Raw genomic sequence first — 19,620 nt, 5'->3', positions numbered from 1 at the left:
GCCCATCTGTAGACAATTGGACATCCCCTTATAGAGGGGTCACAGGGAAGAGATGAGCCAGTCAGGGTGCAGTAAAGCACAGATGAAACACACCACTTGCCTCCAGCTTTTTTGGTGCTTCCTTCCCCCACTATCATGACCTCAATTCTACCTTACAAATCGGATTAGACCAGAGCATGCACACTGCTACAGATAAGAGGCCGCAACACAGGGAATCCAGGATAGATAACCCCTCTGGGCCAACAAGGAGAGTAGAGATACCAGGAGGACTAGGGGACGGTGGAGGGGGAAAGGAGGAATTGATCACTAGGATCAATCAAGAACCCCCTCCCAGGGGGCCAAATAACAGAAAAGTGGGTGAGGGGCTACGGAGGATAATGTAAGATATGGAAAAAATAATCTATAACTTATCAAGGGTTCATGAGGGAGGGTGGGGGGAGGGAAGAAATGGGGAGCTGATATCAGGGGTTCAAGTGGGAAGAGAATGCTTTGAAAATGATGATGGCGGCATATGTGCAAATGTGCTTGACACAGTGGATGAATGTATGGATGGTGATAAGAGATGTAAGAGCCCCCAATAAAAGTATTTAGTAAAAAAACAAAGAAAGGTTGGTGGCTCAAACCCACCCACAGGCACCTTGGAAGAAAGGCCTGGCTGTCTGCTTCCGAAAGGTGTCCGCCTTGAAGCCCCTGGAACAGTCCTCGTCTGCACATGGGGGGTCACTGTTGAGCTGGCAGCAGCCCAACCACAACTCACAGCAGCATGTAAGTGTTCCCTGCACACACAGGCCCCCTCCAAGCGCACAGAATCCTTATGGCATTGCTCTGAGGGCAAATGCCTATCATGCCCATTTCATAGATGGGGAAACTGAGGCTTTCAGAGGGCGCACTGACTTACCTTGTCAAGGTCCCGCAAAGAAGCCCTTGACAGAGGGATGGTTGGAACTGAACATTTTCTGACTCTGAATTCCCAGTCCTCCTTGGGAAGACCCTTCCCCAGCCTCTACCCCAAACCCCAAGCCCCCACAGTACAGCCGCCAGGCCCCTGAGGCCTTGGGGAGGTCAGCCCTAGTCACTGCTCTGCCTGAGCCATGGGGTCCCTGGGCTGCATCCTCTACCCTGCCACTTCCCCCATCCCCCTCACCCCTAGTCGCTGCCTGCTCTGCTATCAGCCAGCCTGGGCAGGAACTCCCAGCCTGGAGACCTGGTGGAGTTTCCGAGCAGGCAGGAAAAAGAACAAAGGGACGGGGTGGGGGTGGGGGGGGAAGGTCTGGAGGGTGGCAGGAGTAGAGGGGACAGTTCGCCATGGAATATGAAGTCAAGAAAGGGAAGAAGGTAGGTGGGGTGGGAGGCATGCAGGTATAGACCGGTCCCCCAAGGGGGCAGGGGGGCAGGTTGGTGGGAGAGGGTAGGGATTACCTAAAGGAGGCTTTTCTTTCCATGTAGCAAGACCTTCCTCCCCACCTTTGAGGAGCCAGACATGTGGGCTCCAAACTCCTAACCCCTTGCTCACTTCTCGGCAGCCTCTGCTCTCCCCAGAGTGGACAGACGGACGGTCAGGGACCTTCCCGGGAAACACCGCCAGGCAGATGGGATATGGGGGGTATGGAAGAGACTCCCAGCTGTGCCTCCCTGCCGGACTGGACTTGGCGGCTCCCTTGGCGGCTCCCTGCGGCAGTCTCCCGACCACGGATGACCAGCCAGCCAGCAGACCCATCCCAGCCCCTCCTCCCCACACCAAAGGACCCGCTGGCTGGCTTAATTCTCATCTCTGAGCTCAGACAGGCTGAGTCCCCACTGTGCTGTTTCAACCTCCCAGTGACCGCTCCCTATCTTGACAACGCACCCCGCTGTTAGGGTCTCAGCCTGGGGGTATCCCCATCACCCTTCCCTAATCTGGCCCCAGGTGGGTGTCTCATCTGTATTTGGGATTCAGATTATGATCATCAGATTATGATCCCCCACCCCCATCTCCAAGGGCCCTCTATCCCCAGCAAAGCTGGGCAGGGCGGTTCTAAAGGCTCCCGCAGAAGGGCTAAAACGAGAGCCAAGACATACGGTGTGTTGTCTTTTGGGTCTTTCCATGCAGTAGGTGTTTCTTGAGCACCTACTATGCACCAGGAACGATGCTCAGAGCTGGTAGTCACTGCTCTCCACGCCCCCGCCCCCACCTCCACCCCACAGTCCTTGAAGCTCACAATGTAGTGGGGAGGCAATTATTAAAATCCATAAATAAAAGCCATGGGCATAGAAGGATGGGAAAGGCCCTCCACAGTGCTGGGAGAGAGATTAGGGGCCCTGCCCCAGACCAGACATTTTGGGCTGCTCTTTGGCAGGCGGCAGGATGGGGGGTAGGGAAGGCTGTTCAGGTAGAGGGACTGCATGTGCCAAAGCCCCTCACGGGAAGGGCATCGAATGAGAGACCCTCATGTGACTGGTAGGCAGGAAGGAGGGCCAGGGAGGAGAGAAAGGGACTATTCAGGGCCACGGACAAAACAGCCCCTCTCCCCCCACAGACACTCTATACCCAGAATAAAGTCCCAGGCCCGGAGCTGGCCTTTAATCAGCTACAACAGACAGCACCTGGCTTCTCCAGGTCCCTCTTCATCTGGCCTATCCCCATCCCACCCCTACCACCCCCACCCCCAATTACAGTTGAGTCTGTTCCAACTCATGGCAACTCCACATGCTACGGAGAGGAACCGTGCTCTAGAGAGGTTTCAATGGCTGTCTTTGGGATTGTCAGACTTTTCTTCCAAGGTCCCTCTGCATAGATCTGGCCCCCCAACTTTCGGTGAACCATCCCAGCCTGTTAACTGTTTGCATGACCCAAGGGGACTCTTTTCTAGCCTTTGGAGCCTCCTGACGGTGTCTTCTCTGCTCTCTCTGTCAATGGAAATATTCACAAACCCCGCTTCCTGTCCACAGAGTCTAGGCCGAGTGATCGGTGACAGTGCTGATGTTCTCCACGCGGTGTCAACATTCTCATGACTGCCCTGCTGGATCCTTCCCTCCAGCCCCCAGTTTCAGGCTCTTCGTACACAGTGGCTAGCAGTTCAGCCCACTCCTTTCTCTGCAAGAGAAAGATGTGGCTGGCGACGCCCCTAAAGATTTATAGATCTGGGGACACTCTGTCCTAGAGGCCCATTCAGAGCCTGAATCAGCTAGATGGCCGCGGGAGCTTCCAGAAATGAGAGACACGCTCCCTGGAGGGGACACTCCAGGTAGTTCAAGTGCAGTCAGGGTTGGAGGACCTGCTGAATTGCAGTGCTCACACCTGGGAGAGCACGAGAACCACCTGGCAGACAGTGAGACCTATCCCTGGGCCCCCCTCCCAGACTTCCTGACTCGATTTGTCAAGGCAGGGCAAACCCAAGGAGTCCTGCAGTGTAGTGGCTACTCCTTGGCAGAGTTTGGGCTTCAAGTTCCCAGACCGTGCTATTGCTGTGCTTGGGGGTGCCCTTGGAGAACGCTGCTGGAGAAGAGATTCTGTCGGTCTAGGTTGAGATTCTGTCGGTCCAGGCACAGGGCCCGCAATCTGCACTTTGAATGTAGCAACAGGTCATTTTATTCAGGTGTGCCTTAAAAACAAAATAAAATACACATCACCATCGAGTCCATTCAGACTTAGGGGGGCCCTGAGGACTGAGCCGCCCCTGTAGGTTCCCAAGAGGACAAATCTTTACAGGACAAGAAAGCCCCCTCTTTCTCCCTGAGTATGCCTTCACTCACTGCCATCCAGTCCATATCAACTCACAGTGTCCCAATAGGGCGGAGTAGCGCTGCTCCGGTGAATTTTTCAGACTGTGACTCTTACGGGAGCAGACAGCCCCGACTGGCAGTTAGCAGCCCACCGTGCACCAGAGTGCCTTTGTTATATCTGCCTCGGGTTATATGTCAATGAACTCTTAGTAAAGTAGAGAAACCAATCAAACACCTAGTCTTTCCCCCACCTGCCCTCATCCAGCCTTGTGGAATCTTACGATGTTTTGGCACATGCCCCAGTCTAGGCCTGTCCGGCAAACCAGGGCCTCGGCCTTGGCAGGGGCTCCACCCTCTCTGGCAGGGGCTGTTCAGAAGGTCTGTTTGAGTGGACACCTGGTCCCTCCACTACTACCTGGTGATCCTCCCAGCTAGCTCTCCTGAGACTTGGTGTTCCGTTCTGTCCACTGGGGACCACAAAGGTGTCCCCTTGGGCTGCCTTGCTGTGGGACTTGAGGAACGCAGGTGACACGCGCAGCAGAGTAAGAGCTCATTAGAACTCGTTGTGTTTGTGACCGCCATTTCTCTTTCCTCCCAGGGCTTTGTGGCCCCCATCCGCAGGCTGGTGTTCCCCAAGGCCGCACGCCGGCCAGCCAGTCGCAGCAGCGTGAGCCGCCGGCCACTGCACTCGATGCCCCTGTATCCCCCAGACTACCTCATCGACCCCCAGATTCTGTTGTGTGACTACCTGGAGAAAGAGGTCAAGGTGCGTGTGGGATAGGGGCATGTGTTAGATCAGTGGTTCTCAACCTTCCTAATGCCATGACCCTTTCATACAGTTCCTCCTGTTGTGGTGACCCCCCAAACCATAACATTATTTTTGTTGCTACTTCATCACTGTCATTTTGCTACTGCTATGCCTCGGGCAACCCCTGTGAAAGGGTCGTTCAACCCCCAAAGGGGTCTCGACCCACAGGTTGAGATGCGCTGGTCTAGAGGGTGGAGAAGCCTCACCTCTCCCGCTGACCGAGCCCTGACCACCCAGGCTTGGAAAGAGGCCTGGACGCAGGTCAGTCTTGCCCCAGCCTTAGGTTGTGCTTCCCCAGCAAGGCACGACCACAGGCAGAACCCTGGCAGCTCTGCTTCAACCCAGGACTCTGTGCATGAGGCCAACACTCCAGGGGAGAATGCATCTGGGCAGGGAGAAACCTGCTGTGTTAGTCTGGGATGACTACAGAAACAAATTCATAGACACGCATATGTGTATAAGAACAAGGTTTATATAGAAGAACAATTGAATATTGAGAAAACATCCCAGCCCCGTCCATATCAAGCCCATAAGTCCGATATTAGCCCATATGTCTGATGCCAATCTATAAAGTCCTCTTCAGACTCATGTAACACATGCAATGACACCAAATGCAGGAAGATCACAGACTAGTGGGTGGAAAGTCTTGTGGATCCAGTGGCAGTGTAAGCACCTCAGCACTGGTGTGGGTCTCCACATGGCCCCTCCAGCTCCAGGGCTCTAGTTTAGCTCCATGGATCTTGTCTGCAAGAATGTGTGTGGCCCGCCTCCAATGAGCTATGTATCTCCATAGCACCTCCAAATGAGGTCATCAAACAGCGACCTGATTGACAAGCTAAAGCCACCCCTTCACTCTTCATAGTCTCAAGTTGGCACCAGATTATCTAACTACCACAGCTGCCTTCCAGGGAGATTTGACAGCGTTGTTACTTGGAAAGTGCCCAGGTTAAAGGAACTCGGGTCAGCCAGCCACCGAGGACTTTGAGGACACAAGGGTCTGATGTCTGTGTCACGGACAGCATGAAGCAGTGGGGGAGAGGACTCTCACTCAGAGGAGGGAGATTGGGATGGGGGTCAGTTTGTCGGATTTGGCAAATAACAGGCCATTCGATTAAATCTGAACTCCAGAGAAGCAGTCATTTCCCCCCTCTTCAAATCTGCCCCCAATATTAAAAATGAAAACAAAGGAAACGCTCACTGTCATCCAGTCAGTTCTGATTCATAGCAACCCTGGAGGACAGAGTAGAACTGCCCCTGTAGGGTTCTGACACTGTCGGTCTTCCTGGGGGTAGAAAGTCTCATCTCTCTCCCACCGCGCAGCTGGTAGCTTCACACTGCTGACCTTGTGGTTAACAACACAATGCGTAACTCAGGGGCAACACCACCTGGGGTCTTGATCCCCAGTGTTGCAAGGGACTGAAAAATATGAAGAGTCTGTGTTCTTTAGGTGAAAGTTAAATTGAGCTGGGCCTCTCGGGTTTTGTCCGGCCATCCTGGGAGGGGGGAGGGGGAGTGGAGGGGCAGGGGGCAGGGAAGCTGATTCAAATGAATCCACTTAAAAATTGGAGAGCGACATTTCAGAGAGAAGAAAGGAAGAAGGTTTCAATTGGTGGAATGCCACTAAAAATAATGAAGGAAGTGTTGCCGAATATGCATGTCATAACTGCAAGGATCGGCTAACGCTAAGAATAAAGATATCATTTATTGATTGGGGGGGGATACTTTTTCTGATCACGTTATGTACTGATTTGATACCATATCCTTCCTTTCCCATGTGGCTTTCGTGACAACTTCCTTAAAAGGCAAGTGATTTGAAGTCAGTAGATGCTGGTGCTGGGGGTGGAAACTGAGTCATGGATGTCTGTGGTCCATCCTCTGGTGCTGGGGATGGAGATTGAGTGACAGATGTCTGTGGTCCATCCAGTGGTGCTGGAGGTGGAGACTGAGTGATGAATGTCTGTGGTCCATCCTTTCGTACGGTCCTCATGGCATAAGGATGTACGATGCTGAGGTCATTTAAGCATTCAGCTGCTAAGGAAAAGGTCGGCAGCAGATCCTCCAGAGAAAGATGCTGCCATTTTCATCCATGAAGATTTCAACCTTGCAAACCTTATAGGGCAGTTCTACTGTCATGTTGGGTTACTAGAAGTCAGAATTGACCCGTGGGAAACAGGTTTGGTGGGTGTTATCGCTTTCCTAGCTCCCAAGACAAAACGACTTGTCGTAAGGCAATATAGGAGTCCTGTTGTTGGCGTGATTCGGTGTCAGACGCATACCAAGCCTGTGTACACAGAATGAAACTCCGCCTGGTCCTGCGCCGGCCTCACTGTAGTTCTGTTTGAGCCTACGGCGCGGCCACTGTGTCAGTCCATCTCGTCGAGGGGCCTCCTCTTTGCTTGGTCTCTACCAAGCATGATGCCCTTCTCCAGGGACTGCTCTCTCCTGAAGACATGTCCAAAGTACCTGAGGTGAAAGCTCACCATCTTCACTTTTCAGAAGCATTCTGGCTACTCTAAGATTTCTTCTTCTAAGATAAATTAACTTGTTCTTCTGGCAGCCCACCGTCTGTTCCGTATTCTTTGACAACAATGTAACTCAAGGGCAGCAATGCCTTTGGGGTCTTCCTGATTCACTGTCCAGCTTTTTCCGTGCCCATCAAGCTATGGGGAATGCCAATCGCTTGGGTCTAGGTGTGTTTTCGTCTCCAGAATGGCATCTTTGCTCTGACACTTTAAGGAAGTCTTTGGCGACAGATTTACCCGATGCGATACAACAGGTGATTTCTTAACTGAATTGTGATTGTGGATCCAAGCAAAATTAAATCCTTGACAAATTCCATCTGTGGTAGTTACACAATTTCATGTCAACTTGATACAAAGAGTGCAGGTCTAGCCTGTCAATCAGGTCACAGCCTGATCATGCTTCCTGGTGGGTGTGGCCTTCTCACCAGGATTCTGGGAACTTCCTTTCTTTAGCTTGAGAGTCAGGCCACACTCGCTCTCTGCTTCACATTCCTGTTGACAAGCCACATGGAGACATGCTGATGGCTGCCAGAGCCCTGAAGATGGGCTCACTGCCATTGGACCCACAGGGCTTTCTACCCACCAGCCTGTGACCTTCCTGCACTTGGCATCATTGCTGCATGAGTCTGAAGAGGACTTCATGAGTTAATATCAGACTTACACAGGCTAATATCGAAGTCATGGACTTGATCTGGACTGGGCTGGGATGTTTTATTGATGCATAATTACTTCTCGATATGAAGTTCTCTCTTACATATATATGAGTGTCTCTGGATTTGTTTCTCTAGTCCACCTGGCCTCACACACCACCTTCTCTCTGCTTATCATGATGTTGTTTATTGGTCCGGTTGTGCGGAGTTTTGTGTTCTGTACATTGAGTTGTAACCATAGTGAAGGCTGGAGTCGGATCTTCATCAGTGAATGCTTCAAATCCCCTCCACTTTCAGCCCCCAAGGTTGTGACCAAGTCTCCCTCCAATCCCAGTGCCTCATTCATCTTCCTCCAGTCCAGCGTCTCTGGTTACGTGCCAAGAGTACAGGTTGAAAGAGTATGGTGAAGTGATACTAGCCTGATGCACACCTTGTCTGAGTTTAAAACATTCAGGCAGCACTCTTTGTTCTGTTGGAAAGACTGCCTCTTAGTCTATGTACCACAGGAGCTTAACATCATTCATAATGTTGTCAGTGGCCAATCCCTCAGAAGTAAACAGAGCTTTCTTACTTCTAGCCTGTCTTAGTCTGGCAGCTCGGCTGAGACCTTTCAAAAACCTGCTGGTAGGTGAAATGCCAGTGGTATGACTTCCAGCATCACAGCGGTAAGAGGCCAGCCACCACACTATGACAAACTGGCAGATGAGTGGTGGACAGGAGCTCCTGGGCGGTCCAAATGATTGTTGAGCTGGAATGACTGGATTGTTGAGTTGGCTGCTCGTGGAAAGGAGGCTTGAGTCCGTCCAGAGGTGCCTTCGTAGAAAGGCCTGGTGATCTGCTTCTCCAACAAAAACATCAGTCACTGAAAACTTCATAGAACATAGTTCGACACTGACTGTGGTAGGTAGGTTTGTTGTGCCAACATGGCCAATGAACACATGTGAGATTGGTTGAAGGGCAGAGAGATAAATTGCTTGGTGAGCCTCGCCTTCCTTGTCTCTTGCTCTTGGATCATCGGATGAGTGCAGCTGCCTAGCTTGTTCTGTGCCTCCATTTGCAAGCTACACTACCTGTGGGACACCTAACCCATGGACTGTCTCACTGTAACTTGAGGTTCCTTCAAGACCTGCTTCACCACGCTACTGGAATATACATCTCTTGAGCTGGGGTCTGTTAGACCCTGTCATCTGGATGACTATTGGTGACCTGCCTTGCGGTTTGCTGCCTGTGGCCAGATAGGCTGAATTGCTCTACAGAGGACTACCCGGTGGCCCTTCAGACTTGAAGGACTGCCAGTGTCCTAGCTGTCTCACGGAAGTGAGTTGCACTGAGCCATTTGTACTGCTTTATAGATTGTTTATTTCTTACGTTACCTATCTATATATGAATTGAAAACTTGATAGAACACAATCTACACGGACACACATGGGGTCTCCCTGAGGTGGAATCCACGCAACAATCACTGGTGTGAGGCATGATAACCAAGAGTAAGGGGGTCCAGGGTGGTCCTTCCTCACTGTGCAATCATCTTGGGCAGTTGCTTAGCTTCTCTGTGCCTGCCTTCCTCCTCTTTAAAGCGAGGACAGATAACTGATGCAAAATACTCAGAACTGTGCGGGGCTGCTCACAAGTGTTCAATGAAAGCTATCATCATCAATTAATATTTACTCAGACATCTCAGCCTACCCGTGCTGTGCCCTTGCAGAAGTCAGGGTCTGCCAAAGCCTCAAGGTGACCTCTCTCTCTCTCCTCCCTACCCCACTTCCCATGCAGTTTCTGGGCCATCTGACCTGGGTGACTTCCTCCCTGAACCCCTCCAGCCGGGACGAGCTCCTGCAGCTGCTGGACACGGCCAGGGTGAGGCTCTGGGAGAGCAGGCCCCTTCCTCTTCTCCCTCTCCCACCGTGTGCCTGGAAGGACTCAGGCGTGCCCGTCCACCCCACAGCAGCTGAAGGAGCTGCCGCTGAAGACCACGGCGGAGCAGGACAGCATCCTGAGCCTGTCGGCCCGCTGTCTGCTGCTCACCTGGCGAGACAACGAGGAGCTCATCTTGCGCATCCCCACGCACGAGATCGCTGCCGCCTCCTACCTGCAGGATGATGCGCTGCACCTGCTGGTGCTCAAGACGGGTACAGAGGACCAGCCAGGCCAGGCTGGTGGGAGAGGGTGTTGGGGGGGGGGGGGGGCTGGCCCAGTGCATTGGACAGGGTTTGGGTGAAGCCAGGACTGGCCACAGACAGTATCCTAAGAATTAAGCCCGAGGTGGACAATGAAGGGTGACCTTCTATCCTGAGCCCAGGTGGCAGAGCTGGGAGGAGTGGACAGGCGGGATTTCCAAGGCCACTACAAGGCTTGAAATTAAGGGCGATGGAGGGTGGTCACAGACCCCTGAGGTTAAACTAGACGGCTTGGGGCGGATGAAGCCTGATTGAGGCAGGCGGACATATGCTTGGGGGCAGAGCTCAGTCGGGGTGGGAAGAAGCCTACCAAGCCAAACTGGAGGTGGGCATGAGGAGGGTGGGGAAGCTGGAATTCAAAGACAGGGCCCTGAAGCCGGAGACTGGGTCTAAAAGTCAGGGTTTGGAGAGAGGAAGCATCCTGACTGGCCCCCTGGAGCCAGTGGGGAGGGGCTGAGGCAAGGCTGGGTTTAGGTCTGGGGTGGGTGGAGCAGGTGGCCACATCACCTTGAGGCCAAGAAAAAACTATGTCAACTCATAGTGACCCAACAGGGCAGGGTAGAGCTCTTAACAGGATTAGAACTTCCATTTTTCTGCTGCTGAGTGGCTGGTGGTTTTGAACTGCTGACTTTGAATTTAGCAGCCCAGCCTACAACCACTGCACCACCAGAGCCCCTTGAGGTCAAGAAGCTGAGCCAAAACTAGGGATGGGCCTGGCTCTTGAGGCCTGCAAGTAAAGCCTGAGCCAGGGGCGGAGCTTATATTAACGTTGGGGTGGAGCCAAGGGCCACAGGTAGAACCTGAGTCTGGGGGAGGAGCCTGAGTCTGGGGGTGGAGCCTGGCACGGGCCGACAGTAAGACCACAGGCTAAGTGGCCAAGACTTCGAAGCCGCAGGTGGGGGTCTAAGGCTGGGGGCGGGGCTTGGGGCAGCAGGCACCGCGGAAGGCGTGGTCAGCTCCCCACCCCTGGCATCGGGCGGGCCCACTTCGCCCTGATCTCCCACGGCTGACGGTCTCCCCCCCACCCCCCGCACCGGCTTCTCCTAGGTCTGGGCGTGGACCCGGTGCCAGCCGGCGTGGACGCCAGCCCCGGCGGCGCGGGCCGGGAGGTAGGGCCGCCGGGCGAGGCGCCCGGGAAGCGGCGGGTGGGCACCACCGAGCGGCGCCACACCATCTGCAGCCTGGACTGGCGGATGGCGTGGGGCGGGGGCGTGGGCGCCGAGGCCCGGGCCGGGGGCGGCGGCAGCCTGGAGCGCCAGCGCGCCGGGGCGCGGGCGTCGGGCAGCTGGGAGCGGCGGCAGACGTTCAGCGGCAGCTGGGAGCGGCGGCACGGCGGCGGCGGCGCGGGCAAGCCGGGCGGCAGCTGGGAGCGGAGGCAGGCGGGCGGCGGCGGCAGCGGCAGTTGGGAGCGGCGGCACCCGGGCCCCAACCCGCTGGACCCGCAGGACCCCAGCCCGGACGCCTACTGTAACCTTGTCATCCTGGCTGTGGCGAACAGGGTGAGCCCGAGCGCCAACGCGCTCACGGGGGTCCCCGGGTGTGCTCGGGTCACTTGCCTGCCCCTTCTTCCTTTGCCACCACCTAGGCCTTCAGACAACGGGGTGCCCATGGCGCCAAATGGCCTCTAGACTCCAGTCCGGGACAACCCCGCCGTGGTGGTCCCGTTGTACCCAAATAGGTCAAAAAGACTGAATCGAACCCTCTCCTCCTTCTCCAACGTTGTCCATCTTGGAACGGCCGCAGTAATACACTAATCGACTGTGTGAATCGCACTGATTCCTGAGTTGTCCGGCCATCCCCAGAGGCTGGTGTGACAAGTGCCCCACTCTGAAGAAAAGACTGAGGCCCGACGGTTAAATAACTTATGGAAGGCCACCCAGGAAGGCCCTCCTGGTAACGCTGGCAGTCACCCCAAGCAGAAGCCTACTGCTGGTGATGCCACCTGCCACCCTTTCCCCCTCCACGGTTGCCCCTGCTTTCAGGCACTTGACACCGTGGGTCAAGGGTGCCCGTGAGGCTTTGGGCTAGGTGCTGAGGAGAGAGGTGAATAAGTGTTTTGCTGGTGGGCTCCCTTAGGGAGCTCACCACCAAGCAGACTCCTGTCAGCTCTGAGCCTTCTCAATGATTCCTCTGTCCCAGGCCCACTGCCTCTGTGTTGAAGCAAACACTCACAGCCACCGAGCTGATGCGGACTGGACTCAGTAGCCCGACCTGACAGGGTAGAACTGCCCCTGTGTTTCCCAGACTGTAACTCTGTGGGAGTAAAAAAGCTCCTGCAGAGCTGCTGCAGGAGATCAGGGACTGCCAACCATTGGGATCAGGGACCAACGCTTAACCACTGAAGCCCACCTCAAATCTAACTGGCTCACAGTGGCCCTCTAGAGCTCCTCTCCCAAACCTGCCCTGCCCTCCATCTCCGGGACTGGAAGTCCCCCTCCTTGGTGCTTTTCTGTCTCACCCCATAGTTATTCTGTCAACAAATCTCATTGGCTCTGTTTCATAAAATCCAACCAAAGCCTGCCCACTCCCCCCCCCTCAACCATTCATAGGCCCTATCCCCTCCTCTTTGATCCGAAGGGGTGTGGTCAGCCCCTTGCTGGCTCAGCTCTTGCTGGCAGTCAGCTCTCCCACCCACAATCTGAACAGCCCTGCTCATGTATGTCACCTGGTGACATCACTCAGGATCTCCCCACGGCTCCCACTTCACTCTTTGTGGAGCGCACACCCTTATCCTTCCGTACAAAGCCTTCCAGGCGCCAACCAAAACCCCAAACCCAGCCCACTGCCGTCCAGCGGATGCTGACTCCTAGCGAGCCCATAGGGCAGACTCGAACCACCCCAGCGGGTCTCCTGACTGTAGGCCCTTTACGGGAGTAGAAAACCATCTCTTTTCCCCTTTGGAGGAGCTAGTGCTTTTGAACCGCTTACCTTGTAGTTATCAGTTCAACGAGTAACCACTACACCACCAGGGCTTCTCTGATTGATAGGGAGAGTGTGAAGGAGGGGACGGAGGCAGAGGGAAGGGTGTGAGGACTTTAGCAGAGAGAATTTCTTTAATTCACCTCTCAAGCCAGGCTGCTGTACCTGCTTCACAGTAGGACCAAACGAGAAGTTTGAGGAATAAACAAAGAGCTGTTTCTGAGCCTCTGGCCTCCTGTCCGAGGCATTGTCCCCAGGGAGGTACAGGCATTCGAGTCCAAAACCCTGGGTGTCCACTAGCACCTTGAACCTACTGATTGGGCTGGGACAAGCCACTTCAAGCTAAGCCCCCGTTTTCTTAACTGGGAAGGAGGAGTCCTCCCGGCCCTGTCCATTTTACTGATGCAGTGTAAGGCTCAAGCCTGCTAGGTCACTAGTAAACTCCCCACCACCTCCCTTCCTCCCCAGATCCCTTCACTGGATTACATTTCATTTTCACCTGGAGCTGTTTTTAGAGACTCGGACCCAGAAACAGGTGTGTACAGTGGCGAGACTCTCTCTGCCAGTCATTGTCTTTCTAGGTGTCTTGCTTAAAGACTTGAGAGAGAAAATTCTCTCCCAATCAGAAACCATAGCATTTCACCCACGAACTTAATGAGACTCCTTCCTCCTGTCAAAGGAAGCCTGAGGAACCTTGGTGGCGTAGTAGTTATATACTGAGGGGCTAAAGGCAAGGTCGGCAGTTCTAAACCACCAGCCACTCTATGGGAGAAAGCTGGGGCTTTTTACTCCCATGAAGACTTAGTGTCAGAAACTCACAGGAGCAGTTCGATCCTGCCCTGTAGGAATGCAGTGAGTTGGCATCAACTCGGTGGCATTGAGTTTGGTTTATTGGTCCGACCAGAGACTGGAGGAGCCCTGGTGTTGTAGTGGTTATGAGTTGGGCTATGATCTTCAATGATAACAATTTGAAACCACCAGCAGCTCCTTGGGAGAAAGACTGGGTTTTATACTCCTGTAAACAGTTACTGTCTCGAAAAGCCCCAGGTGGTTGCTATGAGTCGTCGTTGGCTCGATGGCAGAGGGTGAGTTAGTGTCAGAGCCTAGAGAATCTGTATTCCTCCTTCTTCCATTTTTGCACTGGCTGCCAGGAAGCTCATATCTAGAGATGCCAGTCAGTAGCACTCATTATAAACTTAAAACCATGATGCATTTGTTTCTTCCACTAACTGGTTAAGAGCCCCAGGTTCAAGTCCTGTCCAATCACTACCTCCTCCACTTCCATACCTGTAAAGGGATTTAAATTTAGGGTGTGTTTTAGATACACCTCTGGATGGTCCATGGGTCACCTGAAAATCTAGGGTACATTTTTCCAAGGCAGCGGAGCTTGCTCCCGATTCCCTAACGGGACTCAGTGACCATCTAATTTTGAGGGGAAATATAATCTGTGGGTGTGTGCTTCTAGGAGCCTCCTCACGCTGTTTGGGGGAGCAGGGCTTTCTGGTCTTTGGTGAGGGTGGTCTGAGTTCTCGCTCCCCACTCTCTGGGCCAGGATGCCGCCGAGGAGTCCTGTGCCCTCATCTGTCAGGTGTTCCAGATCATCTACGGGGATCACAGCATCGAGTGCGTGGACCGGGCTGGCTACCACTACACGTCGACGCCCGACCGGCCGTGGCTCAGCAGTCGCAGTGAGTGCTCAAACCCCAACTTCTCCCCACAAACCGTCCTAAGAGGGACGAGAGATGGCCCAGGGCTGGGAGCTGTCGCAAGTCCTGAGGGCTTCTGATCACCACGACCACTGCTTTACCTAGTTGCTGTCAAGTTGAGTCTCCAGGTGTGTCAGAGTAAAACTGGGTCCCCCCTAGCATGTGTCATGGCGAATTATTTTGGAAGTGGGTTGCCAGACCTTTCTACTGAGGCCCTTCTGGGTGGATTTGAACCGTTCAGTTAGCAGCCTAACACGAGATAACTTCGCATCACCCAGGGAGTTCACCGAAGTGCCGAGATGGATTTTCTGTATTCTGTTCAGGAGTGCTGGTGGCAGAGTGGGTTACACATGGGGCTGCTAACAGCAAGGTCAAAGCCACCAGCTGCTCTGTGGGAGAAAGAAAGATAAGGTTTCCACTCCTGTCGAGAGCGACAGGCTCAGCAACCCATAGGGATGGTTCTCTCCTGTCCAGTAGGGTCGCTGAGTTGGCATCGATTCAATGGCGGTGAATTTGCTTTCGAGTTTCTTAGATGTTCACATTCCTAAATTCAGAATGAGCCCTTCCAAGCTCAGTTTTCTTCTCTCCTCTTTGTCTCAGTGTCTCAGGTTTATACAAACCTAAGCCCGTGTATTGTGTGCTCTCTGGGCCATTAGCCCCACTCAGACTCTGGATTTTCAGATGGTCTTTGCCTACAATCAAGAGCTGGAAGAAGGAGAAAACAAATAGAGGCATTTATTGATCATCAATGATTGGCTAAACACAGCACAAATGTGCTACATCATACTCAGTTCTCTAATCAATGTCATCCCTCCCGGTCATCACTGGAACCCCATCGCAGAAGCTCAAGAAGTCATCTTTGAATGAATTAAAGAGTTGTCTAAGGCTACAAGATTCCACTTTTACAGATGGGGACATTAAAGTTCAAAGTAGCTAATCAACTTGTCACACGGCTGCTAAGTTGCTGAGCCAGGATTCAAACCCAGGTCTAGCTGAGCCACTTTACCCTCCAGGCTGTGTTCAGGATGATTTCGTGAATTCCCTTGGCCATGGCACCCCCTGGTGGTCTCTGTTGGCATAGCTCCAGCAACGCTGGCATGGTCCCTCTGGAAGCACTCCCCTCTGTGGAAGGGGTGCTTTGGGGGCGACTGGGAGAGCTAGTTCATTGACTCTCACAGGGATGACAGCCCCTAAATGGGGTCACTCAAGAAATATTTCCTTAACCAGCAAATCCTTACTGAGCAGCTCTGATGTGTGAGATCCAGTGCTACTCACTCCAAAAAGGGAACTCCAAACTCTCTGCCATCGAGCCAATGCTGACTCAGAGCGACCCCCAGTGGATTTCCAGGACCATGACTGTTTATGGGAGTAGGAAGCCCAGTTACTCACCCACAGAGCTGCTGGTGGTTTCAAACTGCCGACCATGTGGATCCGAGCCCAATTCATAACCACTACACCACTAGGACTCCCATGTGCTAATCACTAGGACCTAATGGTGTCTTTACATCTTGAATCCGTAGAGGCAGGTCAATGATAGTTAAAGAATTACACAGGTGGGTCGGTCGGTAAGCGCACACAGTGCCCCGAGGACGTAGAATGAGGACCTGGCCTTTCCTGGGCAGTCAGGGAGCCTCCCGGAGAAGAAGGCTCTGACTCTAGGAACACAGTAAGTCCTCTGCAGATGGTTTTGCATTTTGAGTCCCATTCCTCTTACAAAGTTCTTTTTTACTTTGCCTCACACACATGTGAAGAGTCCTGGTGCCATAGTGCCCAGATGTTGGGCTGCAATTCAGTCGCAAGGTTAGCAGTTCAATACCACCAACCACTCTGTGGGACTTTCTATTCCTGTAAAGAGCTTCAGTCTCCGAAACCCACAGGGACAGTTACACCCTGTCCTATAGGGTCGCTATGAGCCAGCATCGACTCATGGTAGGGAGCTTTGTAAACATACAGTTGACAAAGCACACCCTCAACTCTCCCTTCCTCTGCTCCCACCCAGGAAGGTGGTATTGTCTCAATATTGGGCACGTTGAGGGACAGGAAGAGGACGAGGTCAGCTGTGCTGGGTGACAGGGCAGTATTAGATTCCAGGGTGGGTGGGGTTTGGTGGGGGCCTGTGAGAGCCAGGGAAGCTGGTTCTCCTTGGCCCCCGCTAACAGTCCCTCTGTCTGCTGCCCCCAGGTGAGAGCTGTCGCACTGACGGGACATACGCCTACGATGCCGACTTCAGCTCCTTGTGGGTGCCGCGCTCTGCAAACAGAATCCCTCTCCCGACACCGGGGAGCCTCTTGGTTTGGGGAGGGACATGGAAGGGACCAAGCCAGTCTGTGCTGACATCTTGGGTAGTTGGGGTATGAGGTAAACTGAGGCAGTTAGGATCCAGAAGCCTTGCAAGAACAACCCAAACAACAAAATGGGGGTTTGAAACCCCTAAGAGAAGAGCTTAGAGAAGACGGAGCTGCTGAGGAGTGGGGGAACTTCCAAACGCTGTGGGGAAAGGTCTCAAGAGGTCTGTCTGTGTGTCCTGCTCCCTGGGCTGGTGAGCACATTTGAGAGTCTAGCCTGGCCTGGGGTGTCTGGGGAAATTTCCTAAGGTTTGATTTAAGATTGACCGATGAGGAAGAGTTAGCTGAGAGCAAGGTAGGGGAGGGAAGCATTCCAGGCAGAGGGAGCCGCATGTGCAAAGGCCCCGTGGTGAAACGGTCCCAGGAACTTTAGGGGGAGAAGGAGAAGACAGGGTGGCCAGCAAACAGGAGCATGGAGAGAGGCAAGACCAGAATGGTGGGCAGAGGCCAGGCTAGGCAAGAAGCTGAGCCCTCTTCTCCCACTGTCAGTCGGCATGAAAGGCCCGAGAAGACCCCATTCTGTGTGTCCCTGCAGCAGTGGCTCCCAGGACACCTTTGAAGCTTGTTACAGTGGCACATCCACACCTTCTTGCCACGGCTCCTACTGCAGCAGCAGTGACCACAGCGGCCTTGGCCTGGAGCAGCTGCAGGATTACATGGTCACGGTGAGCTCGGGTGGGCAGTGCACATGACACGCGCAGCGAAGAGCAATTGGAAATAGTCCTGGGTATCACAGCAGCAGCAGACCTCAGAGGTCAGGGCCAAGATGAGAGGAGAGTGAGCGCTGGCCAGCTGGGGTGCACCCCTTACCTAGCTGATGGCCGCCAGCATGAACTGAGCGCGTGGCGTAAACCTGTTTTAATGCCTTTCGGGGAAAATCTCTTCTCACCCTTGAAACCACCCCAAGAGACAGTTCCATCCCTGTCTTCACTTTGCAGATGAGGAAACCGAGTCTGGGGGGGGCCGGTGGGGTTGGGGGTGCTGGTGATCCATGAAGGGGCCGGAATTGAGCCCACAGGCCACAGGAAGGTTTTAGAAGAGGGGTGGGCCAGCCGTGTCCTTATGCTGGGGGTTGCTTCGTGGACTGGCCTTGAATGGGACCCCTCAACAGTTGAGGACCAAGCTGGGGCCCCCTGAGATCCAGCAGTTTGCCATGCTGCTGCGGGAGTACCGGCTGGGGCTGCCCATCCAGGACTACTGCGCGGGCCTACTGAAGCTCTATGGAGACCGGCGCAAGTTCCTCCTCCTGGGTAAGCCCTCTGCCACTACCACCCCCACTCACCCCCAAAACCCTGACCCTGGTCAAGCAACCAGCGGGGAGCTTCCTCACTTCCTCTCCCAGCAGTCCCAGAGGCCCATGGGGCGGATAAGGGGACGGAGGCACAGCGAGGGGGAGGGGTCTCCTGCGCTAAGAAGCAGAGCGGAAGACTATAATAGTTATTTGTCTCCACAGCAGCCCCGGGGAGAGCGGCCTCCTTTCTTACTGGAGACCGAGGTGCTGAGAGACTCAGGGACCTGCCCACTGGCACTGAGGGGGGCTAACAAACACAGAGCCATAACGTGCCTTAGCCAGCACGTGCGCTGGTAGTGGTTTTGTGTGGGGCTGATAACCGAAAGGTCGCCAGTTCAAAACCACCAGGTGCTTCGTGGAAGAAAGGCTTTATGGGAAACAGTCCTGGAAGACCAGGCCGGGCAGTTCTGTTCTGTTGCCTCGGGTCAGAATGAGTCGTGATTGGCTCCTTAGGAGCCAGTTTGGATTGGCTGGTTGGTGGGTGGGTTGGTTGGTTCTTTTAGTGTGGTGTGCCAAAGCCTCCCTGAGTGCTGGAAAGTATAACTGCCCCCATTTCACAGTTAAGGTCAGTGAGGCTCAGGGGGTGGGGAATGAAGTCAGATGTCGAAGTCACCTAGGGAGGAAATGAAAATAGGACGCATGGTGCGTGCCAAGCCCCTCGTTATTTCATCCTCAGAGTCTTGCTGGGGAGCCCAGTGCAATTGACTCCATCATAAAGGGGAAGAGGCTGGGGTGGAGCGGGGAATAATCAGGAATTTGCTGAAGGTCACACGGCTAAGAAAGGGGACTAGAGGAAGCCAAGCCGGCGCCGCCGCTGCTGATGTGTGGCAGGAGCATTTCCTATGCCCGGCTGGACCTGGACGTCCCTGCTCAGCATCTTGGCCTAGCCCTCGCGGGGCGGGGGAGGGGCTGGTGGCTGAGGACTCCCTCGGTTCGCAGGGATGCGGCCTTTCATCCCGGACCCGGACATCGGCTACTTCGAGGGCTTCCTGGAGGGCGTGGGCATCCGCGAGGGCGGCATCCTCACCGACAGCTTCGGCCGCATCAAGCGCAGCATGAGCTCCACGTCGGCGTCGGCGGTGCGCAGCTACGACGGCGCCGCCCAGAGGCCCGAGGCGCAGGCCTTCCACCGGCTGCTGGCCGACATCACCCACGACATCGAGGCGCTGGCCCCTGACGACGACGATGAGGACAGCGAAGACCAGGAGCGCCAGGGCGGGGCGGACGCCGCCGAAGACAACTACCTATAGCCGCTGCCCATGCGGAGGGCCTCGAAGGGAGGTTGGAGGACGTCAACGCCTCACTTGCCCGCGGGACCTGTCCCCAGTGTCCCCTCCCCATTTCTCTGCACTCCGGGCCTCTCCTCCTCCGGCTCGGCTTCCTGCAGTACCGAGAATGTCCTCGGGGGGGCGGTCGGAGCCAGACCCTGACGCGCTGGTCAGTTACCCGGGCTCAGCCGCCCGTCGGGCTGCGCAAGGGCCCCTGCTGGTCGCGCCGGCT

At 54.5% G+C, this 19,620-nt stretch overlaps 1 protein-coding gene across 2 annotated transcripts; it reads left to right on the top strand.

The window, feature by feature from the left end:
- Window positions 1-1,305: 1,305 nt before the first annotated feature.
- CCM2L (CCM2 like scaffold protein) lies at window positions 1,306-19,370 on the top strand. 2 transcript variants are annotated; one of them, XM_075527881.1, is made up of 10 exons: window positions 1,306-1,335; window positions 4,301-4,468; window positions 9,456-9,539; window positions 9,628-9,811; window positions 10,907-11,358; window positions 14,331-14,466; window positions 16,666-16,720; window positions 17,365-17,494; window positions 17,941-18,079; window positions 19,060-19,370. In XM_075527881.1, the coding sequence occupies exons 1-10, from the start codon at window positions 1,306-1,308 to the stop codon at window positions 19,368-19,370; spliced, it is 1,689 nt and encodes a 562-aa protein (XP_075383996.1). The 2 variants fall into 2 exon arrangements, with proteins under 2 accessions (XP_075383996.1, XP_075383997.1); XM_075527882.1 differs by lacking the exons at window positions 16,666-16,720; window positions 19,060-19,370 and having other exon boundaries at window positions 17,941-17,944.
- The last annotated feature ends 250 nt before the right edge of the window (window positions 19,371-19,620 follow it).

The sequence above is a fragment of the Tenrec ecaudatus genome, chromosome 12, assembly GCF_050624435.1.
Source record: "Tenrec ecaudatus isolate mTenEca1 chromosome 12, mTenEca1.hap1, whole genome shotgun sequence".
Classification (NCBI taxonomy): domain Eukaryota; kingdom Metazoa; phylum Chordata; class Mammalia; order Afrosoricida; family Tenrecidae; genus Tenrec; species Tenrec ecaudatus.
This window is presented reverse-complemented; position numbering and strand designations above follow the sequence as displayed.